General features: G+C 50.8%; 1 protein-coding gene across 2 annotated transcripts; it reads right to left on the bottom strand.

Annotated features, from left to right (window-relative positions):
• Window positions 1–7,310: 7,310 nt before the first annotated feature.
• On the bottom strand, window positions 7,311–16,427 carry SLC25A1 (solute carrier family 25 member 1). 2 transcript variants are annotated; one of them, XM_052690898.1, is made up of 9 exons: window positions 16,285–16,427; window positions 10,510–10,617; window positions 10,317–10,416; window positions 10,056–10,194; window positions 9,873–9,957; window positions 9,615–9,719; window positions 9,319–9,434; window positions 9,134–9,207; window positions 7,311–8,303 (listed from the first exon to the last, which is right to left on the bottom strand). In XM_052690898.1, the coding sequence occupies exons 1-9, from the start codon at window positions 16,373–16,375 to the stop codon at window positions 8,189–8,191; spliced, it is 933 nt and encodes a 310-aa protein (XP_052546858.1). In that variant the 5' UTR covers window positions 16,376–16,427; the 3' UTR covers window positions 7,311–8,188. The 2 variants fall into 2 exon arrangements, with proteins under 2 accessions (XP_052546858.1, XP_052546859.1); XM_052690899.1 differs by having other exon boundaries at window positions 16,232–16,326.
• Window positions 16,428–17,537: the final 1,110 nt, after the last annotated feature.

The raw sequence follows: 17,537 nt of genomic DNA, 5'->3' as shown, positions 1-17,537 counted from the left end.
GGTGACAATGGGGATAGTGACATGGATGGCGTTGGTGACAGTGGTGGCCACACCATTGTGCCACATGAGCCAACCTGTGCTGCATGCCAACACCACATTCAAATCATGGGGACATGAGGGACAGAGGGACATGGAGACATGGCGACACGGGGATGTGAGGACATGGAAGGGATGTGGGGAGGATCACAGAGACATGGGTGGGACACGGGGATACAGAGGGTACGTGGGAACATGGAGGGAACATGGGAATGCAGAGGGGACACAGAGGGGTGTATGGGAACTGCTGAGTCATGGCCTGAACCTCTGATTGATCACCTGAGGCAAGCCATGAGTCAGCCAGAGGAGCACAGGTGAAGGCAATTCAATTCACCTGTGCTGCCGGAAGGGGTGGAGCCAGGCTGCACCTCTCCTAGACCTATTTAAGAGCTGGCTACGAGTGGGGAAGGATCTCTTCTGAAGATTGCCTCTTCTGGTGTTTTGTAGGTGAGCCCAGCATAAGGGTAAGCTTTCCACTTATTCTCTTTGTTATCATTGTCCACTTTGCCTAACTCTCTTGATTATATTGTGATTGCAACATCTTGATATCCATTAGGGGACACTGGGACATGGAGGAGCATAATGACATGGGGGACATGGCACGGGGCTACCCCCATAGGTGCTGGTGGAAGTAACAGCAGAGGTGACATGTAACCACTTGTGGGGCACTACACTGCAGCTAGGGGCCAATGTCAGCAGGTGGGCACAGGGGGACACAGGGGGCTGTTCAGAAGGGGATGGGGGGCAGGGAAGGGATGGAGGGACAGGGGGCAGCAGGGGGATGGGGGGATGTACAGATAGGAATGGCATGTGGGGAGGGATGGAGAGATAGCGGGGACAGTGTGGGGGGAGAGCAGGAATGATGTTGGAGTTACGCTGTGGGGTGACACCAGAGAAGTTGAGGTGATACCAGGGAGTGACAGTGGGGTAACACTGTTAGGGTAACATTGTTAGGATGATGTTGAGGATGTAGTGGCAATGTTAAGTCGTGGCTTGAACAGTGATAGAGCGCCTGGTGGGAAGGTAGGACCAATCCAGGGAGCTCAGGTGCAAGCAATGTTGCTGATTTGTCACTGGGAATGAGGTTGGTTGTAGGAGGCAAGGTTGTTAAGGGTTCTCGTCCACTTGGGCTCTGTACTATGCACTGGCCAGGCTGGTACATTGTGTAATGTAACAAGCCTTATAGACCCTGGAGAGAATCAAAGGAGAGAGGCTGTAGTGGGGGTAAAAGGCAAAGTGCCCTTTGAAGCAGGGGATGCCCTGCTGGTGCTGCCTATCTCATCTACTGCTAGCCTGGTTCTTCTCTCATCTTTTAGTGGTTTGCAGTCTCTCAAGAGTCAGAAATTAACAGTGCACTTGTTTAGAGAGGTTCTGCTTCCTGTTTATGGGAATTATGGTGATACTGGGGAGTGATGCTGGGGGGGTGACATCAGGGAGTGGCATTGAGGGGAGACACTGGGGTGATGGTGACAGGTGGGGAGGTGATAGGGAGTAACAGTGGTGGTGAATGGTGGGAGGGTGTGGGATATAATGGTGATGGAGATGATGGATATGATGGTGGCGGTGGGAGGGTGATGGAGGTATGGGGGAGCAATGGTAGTGCTGAGGGAGTTGACAATTATGAGGGTGGTGGAGGGGAGGTGATGATAGTGGTGACAGTGGAGAGGCAGTGATGTGGGTGGTGGTGGGGTGGGAATGATGGTGGTGGTGATGGGGGAGAGAGAGGATGGGGTGATGATTGTGGTAAAGGTTGATGGTGTGGGGGAACATTGTTGGGGAGAGACGTAGAGGATGTTCTTAGAGTGATGTTGGGGGGTGACTGTGGGCTGACAGTGACACTGATGTTCAGGGGGGTGACAGTCTTGAGGGAGTGATTTTGGGTATTACTAGGGGGTAACACTGCAAAGTCACATACAAGTGACCCTGGGGCACTGTTGGGGGGGGGGGGGGGAGGGGGGTGAGAGGGGTTACATTGGGGTAATGCTGGGGAGGAACAGTGGGGTGAAGCTAGGGTGATGTTGGGGAGTGATGCTGGGGGAATGTTGTTGGTGTAATGTGGGGCAGAGATACTGGGATGATGTTGGAAGTGACACTGGGAGGTGATAGTGTTGGGGAGACAGAGTGATGTTAAGGAATGATGTTGGGGTATCGGTGATTGGGTGAAATCAGGGAGTAATGCTGGGGGTGAGGGTATTTCAGTCTCGCCATTATGCATGTGCCAACTGAAGCACTCCACTATGCATGTGCCAGGTCTGGCGTAGCACTGTGTTTGACCCTGATTCTGTTCAGCAATAGATATGCGTCCGATTCGGCACTGCAACATGTATGCGCCATTGTCGATACTCCATATGTCAGTTCCAGCACAGCAGTATGCACCTGCCTTCTTTTCTGCGTGAGCACCATGCTTGGGCCACTCAGCGCACTTTATTACGCATGCTCTGTGTTCAACACTCCAATACGCATGCACCTTCTTCAATTGTGCACTGCGCATGCGCCAGCATCGACGGTTTACTTGGCGTACGCCAGTGTCGGCATCCCGCTGCGCATGCGCTTTTCGTGGTAGTGCAATACGCATGCGTTTGTCTAGGTTCGCGTATGCGCCTTGATTTCCGCAGTCCACATATAAACGTCGCGGTTTTGCACTTTGGCCACTCGGTGGCAGCAGAGACCGCGGAAAAATCTTTAATGGGCTTGGCCCTGCCCGCGTCATTTTCTGCGGCTGCCCGTTCTCTATTGCTGGCAGAGTAATAACTCAAAGTTAGAGGGGGAAGGGGACATACAGGAGAAAAAAAAAAAAAAAAAAAAAAAAGGAAAGCACTAAGAAAAACAAGGAAAACTTCTTGAAACCCTGTTCTGAGTGCTTATGAATATCTGTAAATTAATAAATAATTCATGTTGTCTTACATTTTTTTTTCTCACAGTGCCTGGAATGATGAACAAATCTGTTATTGATTGGACAGATCATGCAGTGAAGCCAAGAATGGTTTGAAATTATTAACAGAGCAGCACCAAACAGCCAAGCAACTTTTAGAAAAAAACATATTAACAGCTTCCATACTTTGCTTCATCACTCTAAGATTCCATCCTGTTCATATAAAAGAGCATATAAACAGGAGGGGGAATGACTGATTACATGGGAGGACAGTAATAAGACAAGGGGGAATGGTCTTAAACTGAGAAATGGGAAGTTTAGGTTGGATATTAGGAGGAAGTTTTTCACCCAGAGAGTGGTGAGGCACCGGAACAGGTTACCCAAGGAGGTTGTGGATGCCCCATCCCTGGAGGCATTCAAGGCCAGGTTGGATGTGGCTCTGGGCAGTCTGGTCTGGTGGTGGGCAACCCTATACATAGGGGGGATTGAAACTGGATGAGCATTGTGCTCCTCTGCAACCAAGGCCATTCTATGATTCCACTGTCAGACCAACCAATCAGAGCATATTGCTGCATCTCAACCTTTTCAGCCTAAGCAATCATAATGCACTGCTGCATCCCATCCTTTTCAGTCCAGTTAATCAGAGTGTGGCACTGCTTGTAGGCCTTTTCCATTCCACCAATCAGAGAGCAGTGCATCCTTACACCTACTGCAGTCCATCCAATCAAAGCATGGCACAGCAGCCAACATTTATTGGACCAAGCAGAGAATGGTGTTGCATTCCATCCTTTTGAGCCATACCAATTAGAACAGTGTCTGCCCTTCTCATCCCCAGCAATTAAAGCAGTGTTGCTTCCCTTTCTTTTCTGCTCAGCCAATAAAAATGCATTGCTACAGCCAGTGCTTTTCAGCCTAGTCAATCAGAGCATGATGCTGCTTCCTGCTGCTTTGCTGATCAGCCAATCACAGCACAGCTTTTCTCCATTTTTAGCCCAACCAAAATACAGCAGAGCTTCCTTCTCTTTTCAGGAGACCCTACCAACCATATTAACATATCCAGCCCTTTTCAGCCCAACCAATCATAGTACAGCACCTCTTCTTGTACATTATAGCCTAACCAATTAGAGCAGCACAGATTCCCATCCTTTTCAGCCCCATCAATCAGAGTATGATGTTGCTTCCCACTCTTTTCAGCTCTATCAATCAGAGTGCATTGAGGCATCAATCCCTTTTTAGACCAACCACTCAGAGCGCAGTGCTACTTCCTGACCTTTCCAGACCAACCAGAGCATGATACTGCTTTGGACCTTTTCAGACCAACCAATCAGAGAGCAGCATTACCACCAGCCCACTACAGCCCAACCAACCAGAGCATAACAGATCTTCAATCACTTTTCAGGCAAACCAATAGAGAGCAGTACAGCTTCCCACCCTTCTAAGACTAACCAATCAGAGCGCATTGCTGCATCCCACCCTTTTCATCTCAACAAATTAAAGCACAGCACAATAGTCTTTTCAGCCCAAAAAATCAGATTGCTGTGCTGCTTCCTCCTTTTCATCCTAATCAATTGGAGTGCACGTGCTGGTTCTCAAGTAGAGAGAGATTTCTTTGTTTCTAAGCAGAGGGAAACCAGGAAGCTGGGACTTCTCTGTCCTACTGCCAAAGGTCTTACCAGCATTCTGAGGGTGAACACGGACCTGCAGGATAACCCCTGGGGCTTTGTGTGGGAGGAAAAGAAGCAGGGATGCAGCTGCAGTGCAGGCAGAGGGCTCTCAGCTGGAGCAGTGCAGCCAAGCACGGCTGCACAGCCCACAGTCTGGGCACACAGAGGAAACTCGTCCAGCTGCAGCCTGGGGCTAGGGGGCTGTCCTTGACAAACTCTCCAATTCTATAGAGCTGCATTGGACTGCACCAATTGCTCAAGCTCTTCCCACTGCAGGAGCTCAAAATGCCCTCCCCCTTTCCTCCTTCTTGGTGTTTTCCCCCTTTCTTCCGCCTCTCTTCCTCCTGCACTGGCCCAGTGTTCTGCTACCATTGTCACCTAACAATCATGAAATATTTTCAAATGCATTGAATCAGACTGCATGCTGCCACAGACTGGGGGTGGGAAGCTGAAAAAGGAACACTATATTATGTGTTAATTAAAGACTCCTACCTGTTTGAGGACCAGTAGCAGTTCCTCATCTTGGAGTAACTCCTGAATACAACTCAGACTCATGATCAGACTCATGATGGATTCACTATCAACAGTGGCTCTGGGATATTGGATCTAATTATTCTACTCTGAGGTGTAGTATAATTCAGGGCACAAAAAAACTCTGTGACCCAACATACTCTAGGGCACATTAATGGACTTCCAGAGCCCTATAAGCTTTCCACTGAGTCCCAGAAGCTTACAAGAATGCCAAAGTGGACTCTGAAGCACTCTACAATATTCCCTGAGCTCCTTAGTGCACTCTAAGGGTTCCCCAGAGACTTTCCAGTGTAGCCTGCTGCACTCTAAGCACATCCCACTATATCCTGGGCCACAATAGATGGCTTACCGAGCTCCCTGAACAAATCCAGGTTGTCCTGGAGTGTACTGAACACCTCTGTGCTCATCTGCAGTGTCAGCACATACAGTGAGTGTATGCGTGTGCCCCCCCATACCTCCCTGGGCACCCAGCAGCCCATCAGCAAAGTTGGGTTCTGGGACACTGCAGGAAATGTGGTTTTCCATTGCTATGAAGCATGAGGGAAAAAAAGAGGCACACCGTGAAGTTTTCTTTCCCCACAGCAATGGCATAGGGTTGATTTTCTGGCCCCTTTCATGTCTTTTCTGGGTGGGGGCCATAGCACAGCCTCAGGTGCTCTGTTCTCTTTTTTCCTTTTGATTTCAGGTGAAGAACACAGTATTAAAGGAAAAAAAAAAAAGGAAGAAAGGAAAAATTCTCAAAACCTACGAAACCCGTGTTAACTGCTTATGTATACCTGAAAAAAAAAAAAAAAAAAAAAATCTGATGTTGTTGCACTTTCCTTTGTCAGCATATTACATTTTTTTAAATATTCATGCACCAAAATCTAACTACTTGGTAAATTCAATGATAATGAAATGAAGGCACATCAACAGAAAGCACAGAGCTTTGTGTTTTTTCAGCATGTCTTGTTCATGGTTGTAGTCTGCTGTAAAGTGATGTACAGTGATAGTAGCAGGGTGGTACAATCCTAGGCTGCAGCAAATGAAAACACACCCAAACACAGTAGCAGTAGCTGCAGAAACGAAAGAAAAAACAAAGCTGCTTACCGTTGGAAGGCCTCAGGTAGGCAATGATCTCCAGCAAGATACCCTCACCTCCTCTGCCAGCCCTTACACGAGGGCTGGGAAGGGGTGAATCCTAGCTTCACCCCTTTATCACTCAGTGGTATTGCACACACCTGAGCTCCTGTGGGTTGGCCCTGCCTTCCCACCAGGTGTTCAATCAGTGCTTCAGGCCATGACTTAGCATTTCCTCTACAATATTTTTAATGTATTTTTTTTTCACAAATACTGCTCTTGCATTTAAAAAAAAAAAAAAAAAAAAGCCAAAAATTAAACTTGGCTTGCTGAAAATATACATGGTGGTTCTGTTCATAATGATGGAGAATTTGCAAAGTGATTAAAAGTGTTTTGCAAAAATCAAATGAGTCTAAACTAATTAAATCAATTAAACGTTATTATTAGAGAGGTAACATTGAGATAGTACCTGGAGACCTTAACAAAGAAGAGGACCCGATTGTACCAGGTGAGCTGTGTACAAAGGGAGCAGTGTCACTGTCATCCTTGGGACCTCTCCAACCGCATTCTAGGGCACGTACCTTGCTGTGCTCTCAAGTCAGGCCTGGTTGGAGGGAGGGAACATACACACCATGCTCACTCTCCCTGCTGCTGAGCACAGGTGCTGAGGCCCATAAACAATCACCTGGGGCTGCAGCTCCACTGAAGGTGTGGAAGGGTTCTTTTTTCCCCCCCTCTGCTTTCCAGCAGCTCCTGGCCTTGCTGCTTGCCAGCCCTTACTCTTGCACTGCACTCTGGCTCTCACACTGGTCTGTTTCTTCCTATTCTGTATTTTAGTATATGGCTGTTTTCTTGCTGCAAATGATAGGGTGTGACTGAGACTGTGGGCAACCCCAGTCATCTCTGTGGCATCGGCTTCTCTGGAAGAAATTCCCTTTGTTGTAGCTGGAGCACCCTGGTGAAGGTGCAAAGGTGTAGCTGTGGAGGATGCCCTTGCCCAGATGTGGGAAGTACATTTCATTCTGCTTCAGTGACCTGGCACCCAGCTGGCTGTACACATACCCCAACTCAACACTGCATCGCCAACCTGCGTAACGACAGCACTTCCCAACCTCCATGGCCAGCGATGCTCCATGCACTGCACCCACTGAAGCCAGACTGATTTTATTCAAATTGCGTGTGAAACAGAATAATTAAAAAAAAAACAAAAAAAACCCAACAACAACAAAAAACAACCAGCCCTCACTGGCTTCACAGAAGAAAGCCAAAGGAAAATTGCTCCCAGGCTCTCTTTTTCTTCCTTGGCCCTCCCATGAACTAGTATTAATGCTGCACATGTTACAATACAATCTGAGGGGTGGGAGGCAGCTCCAGCTCTGCATCTGCTCCCCCGAGGAAGGTTTTGGCACAAAGGCAGGAGTAGTGTGGGTGTTAGTACTGGGTCTGAAAGCTATAGGGGCAGCTAGGAGCTGCCCTGGACAGTGATGAGAGGGCAGGATGGGAATGTGGAAGAAGGGCTTTGTGTTGGAGGTTGCCCTCCACCAAGGGGACATGCCAAGGAGCCAAGTCTGAGACAGGGGCTGTGCCTCCGCACCCCATCTCTCGCACACGTCTCAACTGTAAACTGCAAGTGGGGGCACCTAGTTCACCCAAATGCTATCCCCACAGTAGGGAAAATTAAGGGTCCGGGTAGTATCAGGAATTGGCTGTGCTCAGCACCCCAGGATGAGTGATACCTGGAGTGGGATGTCAGGATTGCAGCCTTGTCTGGGGGCATAGCCTGGGGTGCTGGCAAAGCCTCTGTCCTGCTCCCTGGGCCATTTTCACACACACAGCTGATGACTGCTCCTCAGCTCACTGCTATAAATAAAGGGCACAGGATGTATGGGGGCACTGTGTGGTGCTCCCGGTCCGCGGACGCGTACAGTAGACTTGGACCCTTGGCCGCGCTGATGCTAGGTAGCTAGGTAGCTCTGCGCTTGGTCATCAATTTCCAGCTGCAGCCCGGCGGTACTGGCAGAGCCACTCAGTCTGTTTTCCAGACCTTGTTGAGGAACTTGACCACCTCATCATAGATGACAAAGACAATGGCCACGTCGAGGCAGACACGGCCCAGGCGGGGTATGGTGCCCTTGTAAAACCTGTGGGAATGAAGAGGGCTAAGGGCCAAAGCAGGATCACAGGAATGCACCAGCAGTGCCTCAATCCTTCCACATGCAGTCACTCCTCACTACTCTCATCCTTGCTCAGAATCGTAAAAACATTAACGTTGGAAAAGACCTCTAAGATCATCTAGTCAATCCATCACCACCATGCCCATTCAACCATGTCCATCAGTACCACATACGTGTTTCTTGAACATCTTCAGGAACAGTGACTCCACCACCTCCCTGGGCAGCCTCTTTCAATGCCTCACCATTCCAAGTTTTTCCTAATATCCAACCTGAACTTCTCCTGGTGCATCTTGAGCCATTACCTCTCAATCTATCATCATTATCTGAGAGAAGGGACTGACTCCCACCTCAATACAATCTCCTTTTGGGTAGCTGAAGCGTTCAACAAGTTGAAGAGGTAAGATCACCCCTTAGCCTATTTCTCTCAACTGAACCATTCAAGTTCCCTCAGCCACTCCCCACAAGACTTGTGTTCCAGACTCATCACTGGCTTCTGTGCCCTTTTTGGACATGCTCCAGGGCCTCAATGTCTTTCATGCAGCAAGGGGCCCCAAAAAGAAGGCAGCACTCCAGGTGCAGCCTCATCAATGGCATGTACAGAGGGACAATCACTTCTCTAGTCCTGCTGACCATACTATTTCTGCTAAAAAACAAAAAACAAAACAAAACAAAAAAAAACCACAAATTCATATCATCCTTCTACAGGGCCCATGCTAATCTGCTCTGTATCATTCACTCTGTATCTGCTTATCCCATAACACCCTCTAACCCAGCCCCAGGACTACAGGAGCACTTACGCCAGGGGCCCCTCATATTTCATGATCTGGTAGGCGCAGTCCCACGTGCTCTTGTACTTATGTGCTTCCAGCCCCTGCAGGAAAGGAAAAGAAGGGTCGGGCACTGGAGCTGGGGTACACTAGAAGGATTAGGGCTAATGGTGGAAACAGTGAGTGCATGGCATCTCCATGCCACAGTGCTGCACCTGCATCCTGGTCTTAACCACATCCAAGGGCGTGTTGCCAAAGACACTCGCAGCTCCTGCAACGGCTCCAAACACGCCTGTGACGAAGGGATTGATGATCTTGTTGGGATCATCTCCTGTAGAGGAAGAGATGTCTGGAAATAGTGACAAAGCCTGGAGCTGGGATACCCTATCCCTGGCTTTCACCTCACTCCATTGTGAGAGGCCTGGGAAGCCTGGGGGCTTGCAAGTGGAACTTAATCCAGGGACTGGCAGCACAGCCAGCGCAGCACTGTGGGAACATAGGGACATAGTACCTTTGTACCAGTTCTTGAGGGATGTCATGACGAAGAAGCGGATGGCCTGGTTGGATCCTTGCTTGAGGACAGTTGCAGTTAGGCCTTGGTAGGTCCCCTTCAGCCCTACAGCAATGAAGGGTGTTGAAGGTGTTGAAGGAGAGCACCAGCCCTGCTCCCCAGCTCCTCCCATTGGATCCACAGCCCCATGCACAGACCTGGCCCGTTCGATGGGCTCCTGCATGACCCAAACCCCTGACCACTACTCCTATGACTCACCCTGCTCTCGAACAATCTCCCTGACACCATGGAAGAAGCCACGGTACTTCGGCTTGGAGGAGCATTGGTCATGGATGAACTTCACCTGTGGGGAGACGATGAGTTGGGCCCAAATAAAGTGATGTGGCCTGGGACTCCTCTGGGGGAGATGCCACAAGCAGGGGGCCCCTGTCCACCTCCCACCTTGATGGTCTCCATGGGGCACACCACCATCACAGCTTCAGCCACACCGGCACCCAACCCACAGACAAGGCCCCGCGTGCTGTCCAGCCGGCCCTGCTCATCCCTCATCTGGTTGCTGAGGAACTCGAACATGCCAAACCTGTGGAGAGGCCACAGTGACAGTCCTGGGGTGCGCAACAAGGGACCAGAAGCTACTGGGGATGCTGAGACCAAGGTCATTGCCAGGGGAGCACAGTCCAGGGACCTCCATGACACACTTACCTGACAGCAGCCTTGGGGATGGAGCCATACACCAGTGAGCTGAGCCCACGGTACAGCCCTCGGACACCATGGTCACGGACAGTCTGCTTCACGCAGTCCCCTGGAGCAGAGCACAGCAGTGTCACTGTCACCTAGCACACACCAAGGGACACCCTTAGCCCCCCCAGGATGCCTCCAAGCCCCTTGGTCTCACCAATGCCCTTGTAGCGGGGCGGGTTGGCCTTCTCATCTAGCTGCAATTGTGTCTTCACATATTCAGTGGGGAAAGTAATGCAGATCTCAATGCCTCCGGCGAGGCCACCTAGAAAAGAGATGGAATTGGAGCTCCAGTAGTGCTGCACTGAGCCCCGGCCTCATGGGTACTACAGACTCCACAGATGTGGCCTCACAATGCTCGACCCAACATCTCACAGCTCGTGGGCCATCCAGGACGTGGCATCCTCCTTCTTACCAGGGTCCTGTGACCAGCGTTAATACAAAGGCATCAGGCAAAGTGGTGGGGAATAGGCACAGCAAACCCAGTTAGCACTACAGTGCCTCTACTCAAAGATGCTGCTCCCTTTGGAGATGCAGAGGTGAGGAGTCAATGCAGCCATTTACAAACCTGCACAGCCACTTGAACTTACTGCCAATCCACAGCTGGCAGGAGACCACTCACAGAAGCACCATGCAGGTATGGAAGCACAATTGCAATCAGCGCCCTTTGGCTGCCCCACACTGATTACAGCATTAGGATAGCCCCAGTGCACAGCACCAGCCAAGGCCATGGTAGCATTCAGCTATCAGCAGCACCAGCCTTAGGAGATGCAAGGCACTGGGTGCATGCTCCCATGGTGGGAGAGCCAAAGCAGAATGCAATTCCAAGGCTGTAGACTGGCAGCATCTTGGGTGCATCCCTTATGGAACCCTGGCACACCTCATTTTCCTTACAGAGCTGTGCCTGCAGATGCAGAGCAAGGCAAAACACAGGTCCTGCACCGCTGCCCAAGCTTCCCTTCCTGGAGTCACTCAATTCCAGCAGAAGCCACATTCTACGCAAATCAATCACCCCATCCCCTGAGGCAAGCCTGGTTCCAGCTCCTTCTCATGTGCCACCTTCACAGGGGTGCAGCAACCTCGCAGTCTGTTTACCTGGACTTTACCCAGCAGAGCTTTGGTGCTTGCAACATTGCTGACTAAGCGCAAGCAGCCAGCAGTGAGTGCACAAGAGGTAAAAGAGCAGGGGGCCCACCCTGTGCTGCCGAGCCAAGGTCCTCAGCCACGAGCTGATGAGATGGAGGAAGCACAAGGACGTCCTCCAGGGCCGCTCCAGGGTTTTGTATCCAAACCTCCCCCCCCCCACGCCCTCCCCCATCCCTGCATGAACCCTGCAGCACAGCCAGCATAGACAATGCTGCTGCAGAGGGAGAGATGAGCACCTGAAAGCCATGAGTGCCTTGAGTTGTGTTTGGGGGGGGCTGGGATATCCTACATTAACCTTTCTCCCTCTCCTTCAAACAGAACCCAAATTGGATACCAAATTTGCAGCGAGCCTATTAGTTTTGTTCATCATCATGTATTAGCCCTGCCATGAATTCAGTGTTGTTTCACCATTACTTCCCCAGGATAACTGTGATTGTGCTTTGCTGGTCACAGCTCCAGGACTCAGCAGGAAGGAGAAAAAGGATTGTGAGGACAGCACAAGAGCAACTACCCCAAGGGATTTTGGGGACAGCACCAGTAGCTCCTCAGGGCGCTCTGGGGATATGCAACCACATTTCCCAGGATGGCTGGCTGAGGGCAGAATGACAAAGCCATAGGGTTGCACCTTTAAGGAAGGTGAGTGCTACCCCTGCAAAGCCACAGGCAGCAGCCAGTGCCCTTCTGGGAACTAGGGAGCGGGCGGTGGCAGTAGCTCTCTGCCACCCTGCACACAGCATGCTGCTCTGCTCCACGCTCCTGCAAGCATCAGCAGAAGCAGCAGGTGCCTGCACAGCTCTGATAACAAGTGGGCACCTGGAGAGCAATCTCAGCCTCTCCATTCTAAGGGCAATTTCCCACATAGACACACAAGCACATCATTCCCAAACAAAGAGCTCTTCTTGCCTTCAGCTATCCTTTCTTGAGAGAGGATAGAGGGCCAATTTCTAATGGCCCATCAGGCAGTAGGAGCAAGGTTAGTCCATGCCCAACGTTGCTGATAAGGAGTGGGACCTCTATGGAGCCCCTGGTGCACATCTGTGCCTTGAGCTTTACCCTACACACTAATTATGCACCCAGAGCATCTGGCTTGTTTCCTTGCCAGGGGACTTTCGTGCCCTTCCCTGTGAGCCCAGATAGTCTTTACAGCTGAGAAAAACAAGCAAACAAACAAACAAAAAAAGCACAAAGTCCAGCAGCAGGGTGCTACAAATTAGGAATCGCAACCACAGCTCATTCACTCCTGCAGCCACACAGACCTCCACGTGCCCCGCATCTGTCCTTTCCACACCAGTACCACCCCATACACACAGTGGGGCAATGAATCACAGAATCATAGAATTACAAGGTTGGAAAGGACCTACAAGATCATCTAGTCCAGCTGTCCTCCCATTACCATTACTACCACAAGCTAGTAAACCATATGTTGTATCTCCTCATCCAGACACCTCTTGAACACTGCCAGGGACAGCGACTCCACCACCTCCCTGGGCAGGCCATTTCAGTGTTTGACCACCATCTCAGAGAAAAAGTTCTTCCTTATGTCTAATCTAAATCTCCCCAGCACAACTTATGCTCTTCGAGAAGAGGAACTTTTCAATGTCTTTGGTAGTGAAACAGGTTCCACAGGCTACTCCCTGTTGTGCAACAGGCTCCAACAGTTCCTACATCAGCACCAGGCATTCAATGGTGCCAGTTTGCTCTAAGGGAAAGGGCTGTGGGTGGGATGGCAGCAGCATCTGGCAGCCCTCCCAGTGCTTGGCCACCTCCTCCTGCAACATACCCCCATAGACCAACCCCTCCTTATCTTCCCTGTTGCACCTTGTCTGGAGAAAGGCAACACCGGGCTGCTCAGTGGGGTGGAGAGGGGATGCACTGACAGCATGGCCCCTTCCTAAAAACCAAGTCACCCAAAGATCACTCCTACAGTATTATTTGAATAGGAAATGCATCCTGCAATGGGTCAGAACCTCAGAACACATCCACTTATAGCATGGGGTACGGAAGGGCTTCACTACCTGTTTCACTACCAAAGACATTGAAAAGTTCCTCCTGATAGGTGCAAGGCCAGCTGGGAATGCTGCATTTCATCATGTGAATTGGGAAATGCTTTCATTGCAGCAACAGCCCCATGCCTGACAGGAGTCCTGCACCTCACAGGCACACACAGCAGTGCCAACACTGAGTTCCCCTGCGTCATAGTGAGCTGTTTGTCCCTAGATTGACAACCCTAGGGACAGGGAGCCCAGACCGTCCCTGAACTACCACAACTCATTCACTTTTTCTTTGCATTTGCTTCTCAATGGGCTAATATTATAATAAAATGTGTTACAGAGCATTTAAAATTCCCTGACTACAAGCATCATGGCAGGATCCACTGTCTCCTGATTAGAGCCCCAGCACCACCCAGTCTCACCTTGGTGCAAGTTCTGAGCACCCCAAGGTGGCAGTTCCAAAACTAAGCTCAAATAGAAAAGCATTGCTAGGCTCAAGGGCCTGGGGACAGTCCACACTTCTCAGCCATCAGCACAGGGCACCAGAGCACAACAGCAAAACACAGTTTGCAGACAGAGTCAGCTTTGAGAACACAGTACATGAACAGGGTCACCACTTCCTGGCTGGGTGTGAGGGGGGCCCTGCATTGGCATGCTATGCACACATCCCTCAGCAATGAGAGGCACAGCAACATCCCAGAGCTGTCAGCATGCAGCTGATGGCTGCCAGGAGGATGGATAGCTCCTTCTGACCACTGACATCAGTCCTAAGATGATGGTGCCCTGGGGAGCAGCAGACAGGTGAACACTGAATACCCACTGCCAATGTCTGGGTTCAGCCTGAGCACCTCAAAACAGTTTTGTAGCCTGGGGAGCAGTAGACAGCACCCAGAAGCATCGCTTCTTCCCTGCCAGGAGGGGCAATGCTCTGGGCTTAGAACACTGGGGAAGGAGCCTGGTTCTGCAAGGAGCGAGCTGCAGGTTTCACACCCAGGACTTGACTGCTCTCTTTGATAGGTATATCATTTCCTAAGAAAAATCACATCAGGAGATTATCAAACAAGAGGAAACTGAAGCTTTTGCTGCTGCTTTTCTCCTCTTCTGACCCTGAGGCTCCCTGCCCTGACGCACAACTCTCTCTCTACCACCTGCCCTCTCTTGCTGTGCACTTGCTACTCCCAACAGCACTCACTGCTCTGGCTCTTCCAAAGCCAAGCACCGTATTGGACAGCATCCAAGAACAGAAAAGCATGGAGACCACCAAGGTGTCCGAAAGCAGAGCAGAGCAGCAACAGCTTCTCTGTGAAAAGGAGCAGACTCCAGGCCTCAAAGCCAGCTAAAAATTGAGCTGCACTTAGTTCTAGCCAAACATAGCCTCCCACCATAATCAAAGGCCTCCCAAGCAAGGCATCCACCTGCTGCACAGGGCTCCAGAGAGCCAGCCTCAAGCTGTGCAGTGCCAGAAAACCATGCATGAAGAGCTCCAGAGCAGCCTAGACAGCTCTGCAGCCAGATAACTACAAAATGTGCATCTCAGCGCAGAGCCTGATTGTTTAGCAGGATTTTAACTAAGTTTAAGCAAGCCAAAGCACTATCATGCAGCACTGTGGAAGGCTGCCCTCGACCCCCTGGCTGTGGCACTCTCAGCAGCTTAATGGCAGGCAACAAGGTAACTGCCGCCCTAGCACCCAGCAGCCTCCTGAACAAACAAGAGCCCATTTGCAAATTTTTTTTTTTTTTTTTTTTTTTTAAAACATTTTGTTTGCCTTCAACGACAGTGAGAATTCTTGGCAGCAAGAGCTCTGCTGGCATCCTTCAAGGACACCAGACCCACACTGCCAAGCTCAAGGTGCTGTGTGGCAGTGGCAAAGTGCTGGCTCTGGCAGAGGGCCAGAGATGGCCCAGGATGGCAGTCAGGTACCTAATGCAGAAGGACCACAGCCCCACAGCCTCCCAGCACCTTCAACTCCTCGGACAGCAGAGCTGTAAAAAAAAAAAAAAAAAAAAAAAAAAAAAAAAAAAAAAAAAAAAAAAAAAAAAAAAGCAAATGCCTTCAGGTCAGCACAGACCCCAGAGCCTCACAGCACACCCCAGGAACAGGCAGTTAGGAGTTACAGACAGGGCACAAGGAGTTAACTGCAGGTCTTTGCCCATTTTTGTGCTTTGTAATGTAATTAGGTGCCACAGAGCCCACTGAACCAATTGCTCTGATTTGCTGTAAGCGAGGAGCAGACTCGCATCCCAACGCTGCTCTTCCTCCACCACCCTCCTCCCCCACGGCCCCGTGACGGCTACTCCAGGCCCAGGCTCAGTGCCGGGGGCACAGCCCTTTCTCCCGGTCCCGGGCCACTCCCAGAGCGGAGGGCCGGTAGCGGGCGGATGAACAAAGCGTCGGCCGAGGAGGAGGGAACGTCGGTTGCAGCACAGCAGCTAGGGACGTGCCGGTCAGGTCAGGTCGGTGGGAGCACGTTTCAAAGGCGAGCGCTGAGCTCTGCTCTGGGAGCCGTCCTGCGAGTGGGGAGCAAACGAGCAGCCACAAAAGAAGATGAAAGAGCCTCCGCCCTAAGCTCCGTTCTGTTCAGAGCAGGCAGACAGAAGCGCGGCAGCTACCCGGCGCCCGCCGCGATCCCATGGACGCAGGAAGGCGCGTTCCGAAGCGGGGACTCGGGCGCGCGGCTCTCGAGCAACGCTGAGGTGCCCCCCCAACCCCCAGCCCAACTACCGGGGCTGCTCCCCACTTACACGCAGACGACCGGCACGCCCTCAGCTTTGCACCCCGCCCTGCGGACGCTTACCCGCCAGGATGGCCTTGCCGGGGTGCGTCAGCTTGGCCTTGCCGGCGGGGGCAGCAGCAGCGAGGCTGCGAGGCGCAGCGGGGACGAGCATGGCCGCGGAAGTCCGCGGCTCCTACACTGCTCGCGGCCACCGCCGTATTTCAGGGCGGAACGGCAGAGCCGCGCCTACTGAGAGGCGGCCCAGGTGGCGTCACATCCTCATGCTGTGCTGCGGGGGGGGAGTGGGCCTTCCACTCCAGGGGACGGCACGCAGCGTTAGCGCAGTCGTGGCACCAGTCCGGTTGTCTTCCCCACCCCCTACACTCCCCCTTAAACTATGTGGGAAGCGTCCGATGGATGGAAGGAGATGTCTGCCAGGCAGCACTGAGTCACTCTGCTGGCGCTGCCTTTGTCTCGCTGAAGCAAAGCAACAAACTGCTATCTGCAAACAGAACCCCCCAGAGCTCATTGCAGTCAGGTCTTACTGTAGAATACTCCTATAAGCCAATCCAGTGAGGTTTTCCTAACGCTGCCCTGTGTCTGAAGGAAGACACGTTTGACCTCTGGAAAAAAGAGTGCTTTAAAGTAATTTTGCTCCTCCAGAGCCAGTTCACCTCAAACAACAATAAAGGCAAAGAAAGAAGGCCCAAAGTCAAAAGTATATAACAAACTGTTAGAGACAGGATACCAAGTCCTCTATTTTACAGCTCTCAATCCAGGAATTTTCATGGAAACAACCACCTGGTCATACACTTTTCTCTGCTATTGGCTGTGACTTGTTTCTGCCACCACAGAAACAGAGAGGAGAATTGTTAAAGACATAGCCAAGTGCCATTATAGCCTGTACACCTTGTGGTATTCCTTCCTCAGATACCAACAACTGGAACAGAGAAGAGAACTACTGCAGATGAAAGCAACATTCATAGTTTTTTGTTTATTTAAAAAACAGTGATTGCAGAAATAATATTCTGGAAAGCCCATAAACAAAGACCATGCTTGATCAGCTCCTACTTATCCCTTCTTTGACCATACTGACCCCCATCATTGACACAACTTGCAAGCACACCATGGTTTTAAAGACCAGAAGTGACCAATAGTTTTCTATTACATATCCTTGAAACAGAAAATTTCTTCACCTCATTAAACAAACAGCACTACCATCAGAACCATTACAACTCAAACCACTAGAAGTTTCCTCATGCATTATTAATCCACATCACTTGGAATTTTATGGTACATTAATAAACGTTATTTCTTCTCAGGTTCTCTTAGGC

This window comes from Tympanuchus pallidicinctus, unplaced genomic scaffold (genome assembly GCF_026119805.1).
Source record: "Tympanuchus pallidicinctus isolate F22 unplaced genomic scaffold, pur_lepc_1.0 scaffold28, whole genome shotgun sequence".
NCBI classification, from domain to species: domain Eukaryota; kingdom Metazoa; phylum Chordata; class Aves; order Galliformes; family Phasianidae; genus Tympanuchus; species Tympanuchus pallidicinctus.
Note: the sequence above shows the minus strand (reverse complement) of the source record. Positions and strands in the feature narration are given on the sequence as shown.